The sequence below is a fragment of the Salvelinus namaycush genome, chromosome 8 (genome assembly GCF_016432855.1).
Source record: "Salvelinus namaycush isolate Seneca chromosome 8, SaNama_1.0, whole genome shotgun sequence".
Lineage (NCBI taxonomy): Eukaryota > Metazoa > Chordata > Actinopteri > Salmoniformes > Salmonidae > Salvelinus > Salvelinus namaycush.
The window spans coordinates 63,628,943-63,646,788 of NC_052314.1; the positions used below are offsets into that span (position 1 = coordinate 63,628,943).

Here is a 17,846-nt window from a genome sequence, read left to right on the forward strand (position 1 = left end):
TCTTATTAGCGTATTAAGTGAATGGCTCATTTAGGGGAAATTAGAATCGCTCACCAGGAGCATCTTTTAATTGATGAAACATCAAGACTGTTTCGTTAATAACAGCTCGTTTTGATATTATTAATCAATTGCTGTAATCGTGGTGTTTTAAGCCGCTTTGATTTTGTGTTTAAGCCTTTTATACATTTAAGAGACAAGTGGAAAAAGTATATGCTTTTATCTTGGAGCAAATGGTTATATTACGGAATACAATAAAATAACGGTTCGTTTATTGTCATAGCTGGTAACACATAATTGTGTCACTAATTTATATATCCGGTGAAAGTTCTTATATTTGGTAGAAATAAACCAAGTATTCTTGTAAATCTGTTTAGAAATAAATAAATATATTCTGCCATGGCCATGCGGGCCATTCCAAAGATGACCGAAACACAGCCATAGGCCTGGTTAGAACTCTGACGTCATCATGTGGTCATTTCAGGCTGGCAAGGGATTAAATTGGTTTTAGAAATGTTGAGATGCCAAAGTTATAGACACAAAGTAGCCTAAAAGAGAGCTGTACCAATCATATTTTCACCAACTAGACTATACACCAACATCGGCCCAATGTTGTTGCCAGATAATGCACTTCCGGTTTCACAGCAAGCATAAGGTGGAACTTTGCATATCAATAGGCTACTGAATCCCTTTCCTAATTAATTGATGGAATGCACTAATAAGAAATGTTTCATTTGCAGCATTATTTGTATTATAATATTTATTAGTATAGCCTACCCTACACTGCATTCCCCTCACTGTTTCAATTACAATTTATAATCAAATTAGATTTATCAAAAATAATCACATGCAAATACATTCTGCTGCTATAAATACTCTCTTTAAAATGTGGAGGACAGATTTCAGAAGTGCAAATCGGAGGCGGCTGGCTCGCTTCTCCTCTCCTCTCTCCCTCAGGTAGCATGGGAGCTATCCATGGTGCTGAAAGCTGCAGAACTGAAAACCCCATACAACGTTCAAACGTTCCAAGCAGACAGTCAGCAAGCCACACAGGTCATGTCTACATTAGGTAAAGCTTATGTCAAATTGACATAAACTTTTTTGGGGGCATTTTAGGCTTGTCCTAACCCTCATCATTTTCCTAACCTTAACCTAATTATCCTAACCTTCTTTGTTAATTCTCCAATAACCTGCCGCGTAAATTCTCCTAGCCTGCTATACGAAAAGTCAATTTTGACGTAAGCACACTATCTAGTCAAAACCAGCCATGCAGCCAAGCCCCCATCGGCCTGACATGAACGGTGCTTTAGAAATTACACTCTATTCAAAATGTTGATTTTTTTTTAAAATCTAGGCTGAACCCCGCGTGCAAACCAAGGTGTAGCCTAGCCTGCTTCAAAGCCACATCATGCCTCGCACCGGAGCAGTGTTTGACTGTGTATTTAAATAGAGACGGGCACATTGGCAGGCGAGGCTGTTTTTCTGGCGGGCTGACATCTGGCAGGGCTGCGCTCGAGGGACCTATCCAGTTCTCTATAGACTCCATGATTAGACTCTAATAGAATATTAGCATTTGTTCTCAGGTAGGCTACCGCGAGCTGCAAGAGCGAGCTGGCAGCCAGTCAGTAGAAAAAAGCACGTGTCTTTTTTACAGTGCATGGTGGGACAGTAATGGGATTTTTCTGGAATTTGTAGAGAAATTGGATATGTAAAAATAGAATCTATTGATGCTTGATGGTCTATCTTTGCACCTTTCAGCATAAAAGACAGATTTAGCTCTAACATAAATCCTTTAATGACATAGGCCTACATCTAAGGATGATCATTGCATTGATGCTTGAAGGATATATATTTCTCAATTCAATTTGAGTCTTTAAATTAGATTGACCATGCATTGCAATACGCAGATGCAGTATACAAGCATTTCGCTCTTTCCAAGAATTGGGCCTACACAAATACACTCATTCAAAACGTCCAATAAAATGTTAAAATTTGTTCTTTAATGAAACACATATTGCAATTCAATTATTAAATAACTTAAAGATACATTAATGTAATAAATAAATACAAAAATAATTCGACCAGGAATCCAAAAGCAACAGACATTACAGAAAGAAGGTACCTCAGCTAAAACAGCAATACAGCAAAACCTGTACGGATATAATTATGTGCGACTGGTTCCAATGAAATATTTACATTTTACACGTATACTTCCATGAAACGGTTATTTTCTCAATAAGAAAACATTACGAAACAAGGTGAATTTAACAAGCAACGACTTCATAATGATGCGCATATTTATACAAATAAATAACCAGGAAAAAAACATACATAAAAATAATTTAAAAAGAGAATACTATCGCATATATCTCTCGATTGTACCATCTCGAACGTTTAGCAGAAACGATATGAAATTCGTGACTATAGGTCTAGATTTAGCTGTCATTTCCCTATACGAAAACACGTTTCACTTGCTGCCAGAATGAGCTTTTCTCAAGCAAAACGAGGGAGGAGGAAGAGGAGGGGGAATCCCAATAAATATATAATGATGTAAACATGGCCTCATCTAATAAATAGTTCATAAGAAACAGACCCACGTTGGCTGGCAAAAACAAACGTAGCCCTATTGCAAACGGTAGTAAAACAATCATATTTGCCAATTGTAAACCCCAATCAAATGCATACATTTGATCCACTATTTCTATAGGCCCATCTACAACCAGATAGATGTTTATGCAATAAAAAAACAACCCCTACACCAGCTATATTGTATAAACAGTGTTGCTCGATTAGGGCCTAAACTCTGGGTCTTTGCTTTATATCTTACCACGTTTCTTCATCTTTCAGCTTTTCATCACACTTTAAAACGAAATAGGTAGAATTAATTACATGGGACACAAAATCAAGGTCACGTGACCGCTAAATTAATCATTTACACGGCGTTGTTTGGCAGTACTCTAATAATAGCTTCCAAGACCCAGCAAGCGCTTACTGTACTGCCCTATTTCCCCTCATGGACCCGGAATTAATGCCAGACTGCATCGTCATAATAATAAACTCAGAGGGAAAATGTAGCCTTACGACAAAAATATAAACACACCAATACTAGGCCAATAGGCACCGACCAAGTGCTGTGTCAAAATACTGTAGGCCTATCTTCCCATGGTAAATAACTGTTATTTTCAGTACGTTCAATATTGTAGGCGGTGATAAATTAACCAATATCATAAACCCAAAAAATACGTGTGATTAAAGCCTATAATACTTAACTGACATAAAAGGGTGAAGAATAGTAGGTCTAAGTGGAGAAAAAACAGAGGTCTTACTTGCTCTGTTCAAATGCTCCTGTACATGACTCCACATCCCTTCTGTTGCGAATAAGACGTGACAGCAGTAGTGGTTTGAGCTCAGTCATTTTGAATGTATATGAATTATTCGGGTTGTTCAAAGCACAAGTCATTGATGATTGAAAAAGTGTGTGATAAGAAATATAATACAAATCGTCTCTAAACAGTGTTCAGTCTCTCAACGTAGGTTGGTTTTTTTTTTTAGTTTTTTTTTTAGAGCGAGTGTTCAGAGTCAGACGCATGCAGAATATTTCATTCGTTTCTGTTTCTGCCGTTGGTTGCAAAACCAGACCCGCACCACGTTCTTTTTGAGGTCCAGTTTCTCTGCTATAGCAGCGATTTTCTCTGAGGAAGGACGCGGCTGAATGGCGAAGTAAGCTTCCAGTGATCGCTTTTCCGGTGCTGCTATCGACGTGCGCTTCCGCTTCTTCTCTCCGCCGTTATATAGCTCGGGTTTGTTGAGTTTCTCCCGGTGTGATTTCTCGGCTTCTTCCAGCCATGCCTGTAGAATGGGCTTCAAAGCTATCATGTTGTTGTGGGAGAGGGTGAGGGACTCGAATCGGCAGATGGTACTCTGGCTGAGGGAGCCCACGCCAGGAATCTTCAGGTTGGCCAAAGCTCCCCCTACATCCGCCTGGGTCACGCCGAGTTTGATCCGTCTCTGTTTAAACCTCTCAGCGAAGGCTTCTAAGTCCCTGGGATCGGCGTCCACGTCGCTCATGCAGCCCATGTGGGATGGTAGCCCGTGGGCATGAGCCATGTTGAGGGCTGCCTGGTGCATGTGGTTCATGCCCGCCATGTGAGCAGGGTGCGCAGTTGCGGAGCCGTCTGGCCCTGCCATGGACCCGAGAGCCAGTCCTGGGGTGATGTGGTCCAGCAGGTCGCCCTCCAGCGCCTGGTGGGGTTGGTGGTGGTGGTGATGGTGATGATGGTGGTGGTGACCGTGGCCGGTAAGGGCTGAAGGGTGAGAAATAGGCACCGAGGAAGAAGACGATGAGGAGGTGCAGGGGAGAGTGTTCATGGTGTGGTAGGTCGCGTCCGGCTTGAAGGGACTGTGGTGTGGAGGATGGTGGTGGCTCTTGGTCTGCGAGGCAATATCCACCGCCGCCAGAGCTTCAGCGCGGGCCAACAAACTCTCATCCAAGCCTCCGAATATATTGCTCTGCAATTGCAAATAGAATGCACACATAACTGTCAGCAGGGAATTCTCACTCCACTCCGCGGTTTAAAACATTTCCTGAATGAGATGAGAAAAAAAATCCTAAAAAAGAACACACAAAACAAGACACATGCAACATCCCAGGTCATCAAAATTAATACGTAAGGCAAACCCGACTGAATACATAAGTTGGGGAGAGGAAGGGAAAAATGGAGGTGCTGGGTGATTTGCTGTGCAGACATGAAAAAAACATCAAGAAAAAAAGGGGGCTGTCAAAATGTGCCTTTAAGCGGTAATTATGCAGAATACGTACCGGTGGGGTTGGGAGACATCCTCGGCGCATCGCCTCCGAGTTGCCTCCGCCGCTGCTGATGATGGTGCTACTGTGTCGGGAAGACGAGCACGAGGAGGGCGCATTCGAAGTCAACGTGGAGGACGAGGAGGAATGCAAGGAATACTTGGGCTCGGGCAAGCTGGCGTGGGCCATGGCGAATGCCTGCTTGCTGTTCAGAGACATCATCATCATGTTTGCAGGCGTCCGAGTCTCGGCAAGTTCCTTTTAATAAGTTAAGACTCCGCCTCTTCGATTGGAGTTGAAGCCCAGTGTTGCCTCTCCGGGAATCTAAAGACACTGTCTTATATACTGTAACTGTAGCTGCTACAATATGGAAAGATGAACATCCAATTCTCTAGTTGTTGGCGCATATATTATTACCTAGCCCTGTGTATGGAGGTATGGACGCGCGCCGTAGTTTTGCTGGAGAGGAGATGTCGCACGCGCCATGTAATCGAATGTCGCCTGCGCCCTCGTTTACCTCTTCCGCTATGGGCTGTGGCGCGATGACAAAAAAACAATGTTAATATTACTCGTTCGTTCTTTCTCTAAATTTCGTCCTCCAATAGTCTTATTTTGGTCGCCGTGGATGTGTCGTTGTTTTGGAGAGCTCCTCCAAGATTATGCAACGGGAAAAAAAGAAAAGTTGTTTTCTCTCCTCCTGGTACGGATTTCCAAAACACAACCGCGCGTAAAAAGGTTGTCTCATTCGTTTATCTTTTTTCTGCTAAGTTTCCGTTTCACAATTTACTGTAATTAAGAGATACCGGTGACAGTCTCGATACCTCGACTACGTTCAATGCTGCGGGGACTCGATCTGCCTCTGCTCTGAGGCGAAGGGCAGGCTGTGTCTCTCTCTCTCTCTCTGCGCCTCTCTTTCACACACTCTCTCTCGCTCGCTCTTTCGTTCTCTCTCTCCCCCCTCTCTTCTCACTCACCCCCTCTCCTCTTACACTCTCTCGGCTGTACCTGAAAAACCTTTCATGATTTATTATTCTTCATTAGCCACACTGCCGCTGGGGACTCTGCGCATGGGCAGTCTGCGACAAGGCATTCATTTCAAACAGCTCTCCAGCCAGCATTGTGTCCTTCTTCGTCGAATTTATTTTGGATCCACATGGAAAGAGGAAAAATAACCAAATATAGCCGAGCCATTTCCACTATTATTTCTTCATATTGTTCCGTTTAATTCTAAAAAATGTCAAAGTGGAGTACAGTTTAAAGATACGAATTAGGCAATAGAGGAAATAGGAAAGTCCTTCTAGGGATGGATATGAGGAAAGTACCTTGGACAGCTCCATGAAGCGACATCCCTGTTGGGGCAAGATAAATCAAAGTTAAATGCTTGACTATCATTTCATTGTGGCAGCATAGGCAAATTGAAGACAGTAGGAACATCTTTAAACAAATTAGGGGTCGGGGAAAAGATAAGATTACTAGATTTAAAATTGATTTAGGGCTATGTGAAACAGCTTTTCAATAAGTGACCTGCTCCCGCGTTATCTTGTGTATGTATGTGCGTAATTCACCTTGACGAATTTATTCGTTTGGAGATTAGCTATGGAAATAATCAATAGACGAGCTATATGGGTTAACTCAACAGTCATATTGTGAATTTTTATGTCAGTGGTGCATGGACGAGCGTCGTGTGTGAAATATTTGATCAATGACAGTGGAAAGTGGATTCTTTAAAAGTCTTTAGGATTTAATTGCAAACCCAATACAATTATATACTTGTCGCAGCGGGCTATTATCATATCTTTATACTAATTAGGCTACTTCATCAGTGATATAATTAAAAACCTTTAATCATATTCTAATTAACAAGGCTTGTCTAATTTGTTTAATATGTTGAAGTCCATTGGATGGGTTAATTGATATAAGATGGTGATTGAATACCCATATGGAAAATATAACGGTAAGACCTATACCTAAAAAAAATCACAGAATCCGGAATCTGTCTGCAGATATAGCATTTCGTCTCTGGTTACAAAGTCACACCTCTGAGTGTATTTTGGTTATAGTAGTGTGATTATCATTGAGCTTGAAAATAAGAATTTAATTTAAGTTGAGAGGGAAAGCGGTTGTGTTGAACGGTAGTTGTGGGCTAAATAGTTGGCACTCTTGTTTTTATTTTTTTTCTTCACATGTTTAAATGCTATTCGTTAAATACCTATTTCTGTAGCCTATCTATCAGTATCTGTGAATAAACTGATACCCCGTTCATAAAAACAGCTACAGTACTATAGTATAGTCAAAGCTACTATGGTTATTTTTCAAACAACTATGCTATTGCATTGTAAAGAATCATATTATATCCAGACAATGTGTTTTTACTGTAAGGGAATGCCTGCATATTGGAAACACTGGAGAGCCAGAACCTCAACAAGCTCTTAAATTATCCTCGCAAAACCACCCAAATATAATAACTAAGATTCCTATCTCTGATAATATGCTGTGATCAATTTTAGTGCACCGCCTATGCTGAAGTCAATAAAGCAATTTAACGCTGAGAGGACAGATGTTGGGCCATGAATATAGCATGCAAAAACCCTGCTGCACGCTCTGCTACAGACGATGACGCGAAGCTGCACTTGTCTCGAGCACACACAACACGATGGCTCTCTTTGTTAGCGCACAGTTGTCAGTGCCTTTTCGGTAAGATTTTGATGCACATAGACATTTAATATGTCCCCACGGCTGCAACAAAGCTGTTGGTGATAGTGCACAAGCACTTTACATCGCGAGAGCCACCCGGCAGGCGGTTTGCCTCTCAAGTGGGACGACAGGCGCGCTGAAGCCAACCCTCGCGCCCGCGCCCCTGAGACATCAAGGGGCAATCAGTGTCTCCTCACATATAGCGACGGACTGATTTATGATGAAACTTTAACGAAATCATTTATATTTCACCACCTGTAAATCGGCGTATGAAATTTTCATCCACAATGAAACACACAACAAAGTAAGCTAGTATAACTTAGGTCAAATAAATCAATTGAGCTGTACTCGCAAGCAATTGACTTTGAAGTGCGTTTTCTCCTTTGACAGTGTTCAATAGGCTACAATATTAATCGAAGTTATGTAGGCCTAGTTCTAAATGCGCTCGTTCACGGTGCCTGTAGGCCTATAGGCTGCTCATGTTTGAAGGAGGATATCTCCAATCTTAGAAACCTAACTACTACAAAGCATGAATAGTTAGTGAAATTATGAAGTTAAATGAAATGGGACAAATACAATTTGATTTGATTTGAAATGTTGCAATTTCTCCTGGAAAATGGAACGTTGCCTCATTGCATTGATTGCATGGTGGAATACGATTAGTTATTTAGTCATTAGGGAAAATACTAGCAGATATCTCACTGTAGGCCTGTCTACCTTGCTGTTCCAATAGGTGCTCTAAATTACACTCCATTGCGTTATAAAAACAGAGTAAGCATTACAGGCTACATTATTGAACATTTGGCAGAAGCAACAAAATACAGTCAAGTTAGTCAATGATTTGACTACAAATTAATGAATTGCTAATTACTACTCATGAATAATTAATTAATATAAGAGGACTAACCATCCATATGACTTGCTGACTTCAACATACAATATTACACCTCGATGCGCCGATTATGTCGAAGGTGTTGAGCCTCAATTTGTATCACGATACAGCGACTCAGTGGAAAAACACAGCAGAATGTTCCTTCCTCATCAAAAGATATGCCTGAATACTAGCACGTTCATTTTCTCTTAAAAACACAAGTTCTCTGAGGAATTCTGAATCAAAACCGGGCTTCACTGTAGCTTTACAACATATAAATAAAAAAGCACCTAAATAAAATAAAAATAAAACAAAGAATAAAGCATAATAGTAGCAGCTAGGGTTTGATATAGCTCAGGTGACTTGTTTGCTCTTTTTTTATATTAGCTCTGACTACTGTACTTATTCTGAATCAAGGTACGCTGAAGAGAGAGGAGCAGAGCATGTATGTTTTAGTTTACACAAAGACAGACACACTCCTCTCCTCTACTCAGTCTCCCTCAGGAGCTCTCCACGTTAACAATCCCAATTACACCCGGATCACCAGAGACGGCTGTTTTTATTACACTACCGCTCCTTTGTGGCTTCCTCCGCCAACAAGGTATAACTGCTGCTAGCTCAGAACAGAGACACTCCGTGAGAGACAGGAGAGGAGGACGAGAAGGGCGGAGAGGAGAGGGGAAGAGAGAATAGAACACATAGACAATGCTCTGACTGCACCCACCACGAGCAGAGAGAAGAGAGGAAGAGAGGAGAGAGGATGAAGTCTCTTGGCTGCTGGCGTGGTGATGCCTTTATTCACACACACAGCTTCCCCCTCCTTCTCCTGTTCTGATCTCGGCAGTTCTTTACATGTAGGTGCAGAAGGTCAACGCTTGTTAGGAGAGCATCTATGGAGAAATCTGGCTTTAAAACACACACACACACACACACACACACACACACACACACACACACACACACACACACACACACACACACACACACACACACACACACACACACACACACACACACACACACACACACACACACACACACACACAGAGGTGTGTTTCTACATACATTCTCCACCACCACGTCAGTTCTTTATTTATTCATCTGTTTTTACCTGGGAGATGTGACAGGTTCCAGCGGCAGCAACACCTTTCTTTAACATAATACCTTGTTTATTGCACAGACCGGAAATAAAAGCTAGGAGGAAGCTGGCAGGAATTGCTTAAGTGTCACTTAGCTCTTTTCAACAACAGTGAATCCCCAACCCTGAGATAATGCAACTTGTGATTTAAGAAAGAAAAGAAAATGTTGCTTGAATTACGGCTCAACTGCAACACAAAACTCCTTGATCCTTTTCCATTTGATCTTGTGTCGAGGACTAAATATAGCATTTACTGTGAGTGTAGGGATGTATTATCGTGCGCTGTGTTGGACAGTTCTTAAACTATTGGTTTGTCTGTGGCAATTCACTTTAGGTGAGGTGTTCCACCAAAACACTATCATGTCACTACCAAGACTGAAATAAGGCATAAGGAGTCATACATAAACTGTGCACCAATGTAACTGAGCTGTTATCCAACCCCAGTCATCTGCATGAGCTAACTAAAGATCACATTAGTCCACTATTGGGCTTCCTGGTAGCCAATATGGTCATTTGTATACGTCATCACCCTGAAGGAAAAACCCATCTCTCAAATATCTCAACATCAGATCTCCTTCCAAATGTCTATATCCATTGTTTATATAATATAATTATAACCGTCCACCTCCACAGGAAAGCAACCAGGCTTCGCCTACAACACCATGCAACCTGTTCTAAGAGGGGGCAGAACCCTGAGCCGCGACTGATTAGAGCCAGAGAAAGTGAGGTGAGCCGTGAGGTCAGCAAAACAAATAACACCACCCCCAATTTTCCCATGACAGACTGGAGGCCATGGCACGCAGTCCGGTCCTTCGGGGGTAAGGCCTAAGACTGGGGCCGGGATCCTGAGCAGTAGCAACCACACACACACACACACACACACACACACACACACACACACACACACACACACACACACACACACACACACACACACACACACACACACACACACACACACACACACACAGGGGGCTGCAGGGCAGCGGAGGATAAGGTCAGGACTCATAATGATGTCACATACCTCTAGGTCCTCCAGATCAATATTGAGAGCTCCCCACTGCACCTGTCAACCAGCCAGTCAAATAATGCACGGGCCCAAAGAAATCACAGTCCCTTTGAAATGGTCTCTTTTGATAATATGAGATTGAGAAACTTCCCCGGCACCACCAACCCCCCTTTTGGCACTGTTAATGTAGGTGGTAGATTGAAAGCCTGTTTTGCCACTTTGAAATACGGTCAATACACTACCAGGTCACCCGTGATACAAGTCAGTATTCGACGTCCATCCATGTCTGAGGACGTCGGGAGATTATGTGAAAATCAGACACTAGGGGCAACAGTGAGCGTTGTTACCTTCAAATAGGTTTCGGTTTTGACAGGGCGTTGTGGACGGGGATGGTGGATGGCCTTTAAGCATCTGCCTCTGATTCCAAATGTTACAAGTTTGAATCAAGTGATAGAAAGTTGTTTTTGAGATTTTTGTTTTAAGCCCATGCCAAACCTTAACCCTTACCCTAACCATTCTGAGTTAATGCCTAACCTTAAGATTTCAGAGTTAATGCCAAACCTTAAACATTCGGAGTTAATGTCTAAACTTAACCTTAAACACTTCGAAATTTGATGTTTGCAACAACTTTGACATTTGAGTAAAACATGGATGAACGTCTAATTCTGACGTGAGACTTTGTGAGAGCTAGTCACAATATAGTAGAGCACAGTTGGATTAGTTATACAGTTCGTCACTTAGCAACAATCTAGGATGGACAGGAGCTCACATATTAGATGTTGTAGTAAAAAGAGAATCAAATACAAAATATATATTTGTCACATGCCCGAATACAACATACTAGAGTAACAACAATCTCACAATACAATGAGCTTGAGCACGAGAGTCCTCATCCTCATAAAAGTTGTTGCTTCAAGGGTATTTACATAGCCTCACATCATATGACAACATACATGACGATAAAGAAGGCATCTCCTGAGCGAAACTTCTCCTCTGCGGCTGTGACTGTAAAGAACGTGTAGGGTGTCAGATGTTTTACTTGTGGTTAGTGTCAGAGCCGGAAGAAATCAGGATGACTGCAGAATCTCTGTCCAACCTGGATCAACATCTCTACCTCTCTCATTAGTTTGACTGTCCCGTGCTGCACTGGGTAATACAGGGCTTGTCACGCGGTTGTCTAATGGTTGATGCTAATTGACCCTCCTTTCCTCCTTTCTTCTGCACAAATGAAAAGATTTCCCCCGTCCTCTGATGGAGCATGTCACGATCTGATCCGACAAATTAAAAAGCTCTCTGCTGGTACACTGTCACACTGCGCTGCCTCTGCTCGCAGCCGCGCGCCTCATCAGCTATAATTATATTTTTACCTCATCCAATCCGCCGTGCTACGCTACAGATGCCAAACACCATATTTAAAGGGTACACACACTGCTGCAGCGAGCCGTGCACCTGTATGTGTGCGTGTGACACAGTTAATTGAGCGCCTAACACGGGGGAAACTCCCAATAGAGTTTGACTGTTTTGTTTTCCATCACAGTGAGCATCCTTCTCATATATTAAAACGTGTCTTCATCTGTATGAAAGAGTGAAATATAATTAGATCAGGGTGTGGGTCAGGATGAGGAAACATAAGCATTTCTGTTCTCACATCTGCGGAATAGGGCCTGTATTCACAAAGGCTACATTATACAGGCAGCCCGATTCGGATCTTTTTCCACTAATTGGTCTTTTGACCAATCGGATTAGAACTTTAGTGAGACCAACTAGTGGAAATACATGTAAATACAACCAAAGAGTCTCCGAGTAGAAGTGCAGGTGTAGGATCAGTTTTGTATTTTAGATCATAATGAATAAGATTGTATGGACACAGGGAGGACCTGATCCTAGATCAGCACTTGTACTCTGAGACACTGTTGTTATGATAATAATGTTGATTTTATAGTGACATCATTCGCTACCTCTAATAGAGGTATAAACACAGCTTAAACTTCAACACTCCAAGATTAACCACGTTAAAGCACGCTGACACCATTTAGACATCGATTCCCTACCATTTCATGCTTCAGTCAATGAAAGATGTATCCTCTCCTCTTAGCAGCTAGAGGAGAAGGACTCGGTAGACAAACAAATGTTGTCGAGCTCGTAGAGTTGATACTGCTCAGCTACTTGATGTGATCTGTGTTTTTATCTGTTTAAAACATGTGATCGTTCTGCATAACCCCAGAGAAGACATGGTTCTGTCTGAACTCAGAATCAAGCTATACAGCGGTATTAAATGAATACTCGTTTCTGATTGGCTGGAAGGGCATTCTAGAATGGATATTTAAACCAGATAACTGGACAGTTGTAAAAGATCTCGGGACACCTTGAAATCGTGATGCAGTAAGCACTTACACATGCAGACTGTACATGCTACAAAGTTGCAGAAAGCTAAACCAACAACCACACAAACCGACATTGGATACATTAATATAATATATCCTTTGTAATCCTGATTATAACCAACCTCAATCATGTTGTTTGATTCATGGTCTTCCTTTTTCTGAAGGTCCTCATCGTCAGACTCATCAATGCTCAGCTCATTAGACAACAGAAGACCGGGCAACACAATGATAGCTAAGTTGCTTTAAAATTGTCCTCATTAAGTGCTTATATAACTCTTAAAATGCAATAGATATCTACACAACAGGTCTGCAATGATAGTCCAAATATTTCTAATGGTAGTCTCTCTCTTTTCAGTGGGGATTATCTTTGTTCTTTGAAATGGTAATTTCATCCAGGGCTAGTAGCTAATTAGCAAGCCCTTGAACCTGGACATTCATTGTATGATGGCGTATGGATTTGCCCTCTTTTGACAGAGCCATGCCATATGGAGTGGGTATTGTTAACCGGTAATTAGCTTAAACAGTTTTTGAAGATTGTTCAAAAGGAAAGGCCCTTTTAAGAAAGAGAAAAAAGATTCATGATGTATTTGAATCACCTGAGTAAAAATCCTGGAATTTCACTCACATGTAATGTAAACGTTCAAAGAAAATATTCTTGGTTATATAAGGGACATCTGTTTTCAACATTTTAACGAGATGTATTAACCTTAATTTAATTGAAGCAGTACCCAAGAAAGATTTCATCCAAACTACCCTGCATGCACCACTCGTTTCTTCAATGCGGAACTCTTGAACATTTTCTTCTTAAGGATCCTTTCTCGTTTTTATGTTTGATCATGTGACTGCCGAGTAGGCTACCTTCATTGGCCTGAGCATGGTAACGCCATACTAGTTTGTGCGCCGCCCATCGGTGCCCGTCTTCGACCACGGCGTTCATTAGAGGCAATCAGCGGCCCTGTCGCCGAGCACACCGATTATCGAGCGTAGCACTTTACCTGCTGACTTTGTGTGTCTAACTTTATAATTTATTCAGTGTGCCTCGCGCTATTGACACAAAACGTGGCAAGCTGATCAAAGGGAGCCGTTCAGCAGGTTGGACAGGGCCACGAAGACAGGGTCTGTAGCGCTAATCATCTTCAAACGCTTTCCCCAATTTCACTGGGAGCGATGCAGCAACTCCCCAGCAAGTCCCCCCTATCGTTCCTCCCCCATGGAGGTAGTTGTGCCTGGCTAGTTGGCTGACAGGTGTCAAGTGCCCCCTCCTCATCTCATTCATCACGCTAAGCAGAGAGGAAAATCCTCTTCTCCTGCAAGCCCCTTCCAACCGACTTACTCAGAGTTCGATTTGCTACCTTTGGTGGTGTTTGAGCAGAGTGGTACCGTGTGTGTGCGCGCCATATGCTTCCATGCTATAGCACTGTGTGAAATCCCTGTTGGAAATCAATGTTCAGCCTTTCAGTTGCTCTCCGAATGTGGTCAGTTCAACCATGTCAATCCCCTGATGAAATAGGGAAATATGGTGGAGAGCCTGCATTAACCTAGCAGAGTTATACAAGAAGCTCCCAAATGCTGTGCTACAGTTAGTGAAGCTTTGAAGCTCCAGCCCTGTATATGCTGAGTTAATCACAGCTGGCGAGAGGTTGATGGGTGACTGGGTGAACACCCAGATTGATGTCCAATGGGGGGTTACCACAGTGCCACTGGCATGCAGGCCAATCAGGGCTTGGCACAGTGGCCAGGTAACCTCTGACCCCTAAGAGGACGCTAGGAGACGTGGAAGGGAAGCTCAGCCAGAGAGAGAAAGAGACAACGGTGGAGAGAGAGAGAGAGGGAGGGAGAGCGAGACCACACCCTCCTCACAGTGAGTGCCTGCCTAAGCAGAACCCCATAGGGACCTGCCATAGACACGGCTCTCACACACACCCCAGTCATTAATTCCTGCTCTGCATCTCCACACCATGTAATATTTATAGGTCACCGCAGCTTTGTATTCACAAATGGAAAAGTCGAGAGGGGGAAAAAGGAGAAAGACACGATACCTCAATCAATGCTGTGAAAAGGGTTCAGCTTGTCGTAAACTGTTGTTTTCTTGTCTAAGCCAGTGCTCAGGCAGCAATCTTCTCCTTTGGCCTCTTAACAAGTGTTTCGTGGGGAAGATTCAAGTGTTACAGACAAGGCTGGTAGCTAATTTAACCCCTCTTGTGTGGCATAGGCTAACTGTGCCCGGATATATTATGACTGTAGTGCAGTCAGAATTTGCACAGTTGACGAAATTTGATTGAGAAGTGAGAATCCCCCAAAATTGCATTAGGCAACGTTATAAAATGGCATATTGAAAAATCAGATTTTGTGATTGTACGTTGGATTCGGAGCGTCTGAATGTCCTCTCATTCAAAACACCTCACTCTATGCTAATTCATTCACATCTATACTCCAAACACCATCAGAAGATTCAGAATAATGAACTCGAGGGGTACACGTCTTCAAATGTTTTTTCTTTATTCAAACCTGCCAGATCCCTCAGAGCACCTGCCCTTTTGCCCTCCTATGAAAAAGTGCCTTCGCAGCTTGTGGATTTAAAAAACAAGTTTTACATTTTATTTGATTCTCTTTTCATTTGTTAGTTTAAATGTAACATTACGAATTGCGCATCAAACTAGCTAATTTCATAAACCCTTCAATCTCTGAAAATGTTCCCTCCCCTGCCCTCCCGCCCCAAAAGTGCACTCGTCTGACTTGCGTGCCGTGGCTACGAGGACGCAGGGCGGGGAGACTGTAATACTGGTAGGAGGCTACTTTTGAGTTGGATTTGTCATGTGTGTCTCTCACTGCTCGTTGATAAGAGGCAGATGTCAGCAACTGAACAAACTCAAATCAAGTAAAAACGAGTTTGTTTTCGAAAGCATAGCTAACTAGCTAGCTAGCAGATGTACATCATCATTCGCTATGATCAGCTGATGTCAATAATCTCTCGTCGTCTCTAGGCCTAGGAGTCACTGGCAATACCTTCCTAAAATGTGTGATGAGTGATTGCTTCAAGTTTTATTGTCAAGTACAGTGAAATGCCTGAGTGTGTTGATGTTGCAGAAAATAAATAGGCCTGTAAATGTTGACATTTTGGCTACAGAGGCAGTTGTTATGAATTTTGAGTTATGAATTATGAAATTCAATGTTTTTTCCCCTCTTATTTAAAAAAAATTGTGCACGGCCCTGTATAAGACCCATGATGCAATGGGTGTGAGCCGATCTCCAAACGCTATGTCCCCTGTTCTAGATCTGCAGCGACCCCAGCACCGAGCCCTGAGGAACCCCCGATGGATCGCGGTACACCAGCCCCCCTGTAGAGATTTGAGGACCACTTTGGAACTCTAATCCACTCAAAATGTGCTGATAATTTTCCTTGCCAGGACACTGTGCCTGGTGTCACAAGAGTGGCCTCCCGGGAGCAGATCAGCCAATGATAACAAAGTAGCCAGATGTCTGGCGCTGGCAGGGTCCCAGAAGCTCAGACAGCGGTACGCAGCATCATCCGCTGTGGGCCGCAGATCAAAGATACCTGAGAATTACTTATGGGCACAAAATATGTGTTGCTTACTCCACAGTTCCCATTAATAACAATCTGGGTAGAATTTGTATTTCTAATTAACTATTTTCTTTTGGCGTAGTGTAAAAAGTGCTGTAGGATTTATCCTCGGTTGCAGCAGATTTTCTTCCCGGCACGCGAACGTGCATGGACAACAGGAAGCCGGATATAGGTGGCATCTCCCCCACCTCGTCTGAAGGAGCCAGATCAGCTTTTAATGCCGATCTGAGGCTCCGGAGCCAACACCTCCTTACTCCCCGCCACAAACAAACAAACAGAGTAAGAGTCAGCAGATTGAGCTCATACCATAGTGCGTTACATGGCCTACCTTTGAAATGGAGCATTGTTAGATGTAGCAGAAAAGAGAGGCCTCACCTTGAAAACTGTACGCGTTGAAGGGCGCAGGCCTGTAGGAACTTCAAGAGTAGCTCATCACACAGAAGCTTAGTCTGAGGTCATACAGTATATGCATATATTATGTCTTCTGTATTAATGTCAGTGATATTTCTATTTTCCAAATGGAGGCAGTATTAGCTCGGTGTTTTCCTGGAATGTGAAAGGTAGACATGAAGGAGTAAAACAGTTAATTATGAATAACGGCCAACTGAATATTCCTAAGTTATGAGCCTGACTTATGTAAAAAAAAAATCACTCTCTTTAGAATTTAGTTTTGAAGTCTTGGACTATTTTTCCACCGCGGTTGTTTGTGTTATTCAGACTGACGTTGAGAACTATCGCTGCCGTTCCATGTTGTTGTGGCTGTTTCCTCCTGGAGGGCCCGCGCTTATTTTAAGGAGTTATTCCATTTATTCCATCTTATGTGTTATGTTTAATACACAAATATTTAGAATATACCCTCGGCTTTAAACGGAGAAAATAAGAAGAGTTAAGAAAGCTGGCTGCCTTGGGAAAGCATTTGTTGCTTCTCTCTGCTTGCTTCACGGATAGGAAAATAAGACTGTTTCATCTTGGCCCGTATGCTCATGCATGTTCCGACAGCCTTATGTTCCAGTGCACTTTAAAGTCATTGTTGGATGGCGTTCAACCTATAGATGCTATGCATTTCTATGACGTTTGCCAGTATATCATGTTATTAATGATTAAGTATAGAAAGTGGTGCTTTGATGGAAAGGAACCCCCCTCCACCCAACCTCGTTATGAAAAGGTGTCAGAATAGATGAGTGCAGTTGCAGGGTGATCCTCGTTCCATGTTCCTGGTTCATACAAATTCACATATACATGGTGCCTCTGAATGGGCTGTCTGTGCTGGTTGGGTGTTGGGAGGCCTCAAATAAAGCCTTGAGTAAGGGTTACCCCTTCTACTTCCTGCTAGTGACCTTTTGTCTTACTCCTTCCATCTCATTTC

At 42.6% G+C, this 17,846-nt stretch overlaps 1 protein-coding gene across 1 annotated transcript; it reads right to left on the bottom strand.

Annotated features, from left to right (window-relative positions):
- Nucleotides 1-3,576: 3,576 nt before the first annotated feature.
- Nucleotides 3,577-5,029, bottom strand: LOC120051998 (POU domain, class 4, transcription factor 2-like). The gene is made up of 2 exons (XM_038998879.1): nt 4,817-5,029; nt 3,577-4,506 (listed from the first exon to the last, which is right to left on the bottom strand). The coding sequence occupies exons 1-2, from the start codon at nt 5,027-5,029 to the stop codon at nt 3,577-3,579; spliced, it is 1,143 nt and encodes a 380-aa protein (XP_038854807.1).
- Between the last annotated feature and the right edge of the window lie 12,817 nt (nt 5,030-17,846).

Bases quoted from the DNA above. Each gene is read 5' to 3' on its own strand.
- LOC120051998 (XM_038998879.1), bottom strand. From the start codon at position 5,029: ATGATGATGATGTCTCTGAACAGCAAGCAGGCATTCGCCATGGCCCAC. The intron at 4,507-4,816 runs GTACGTATTCTG...TTGCAATTGCAG, and splicing joins GATGTCTCCCAACCCCACCG to AGCAATATATTCGGAGGCTT.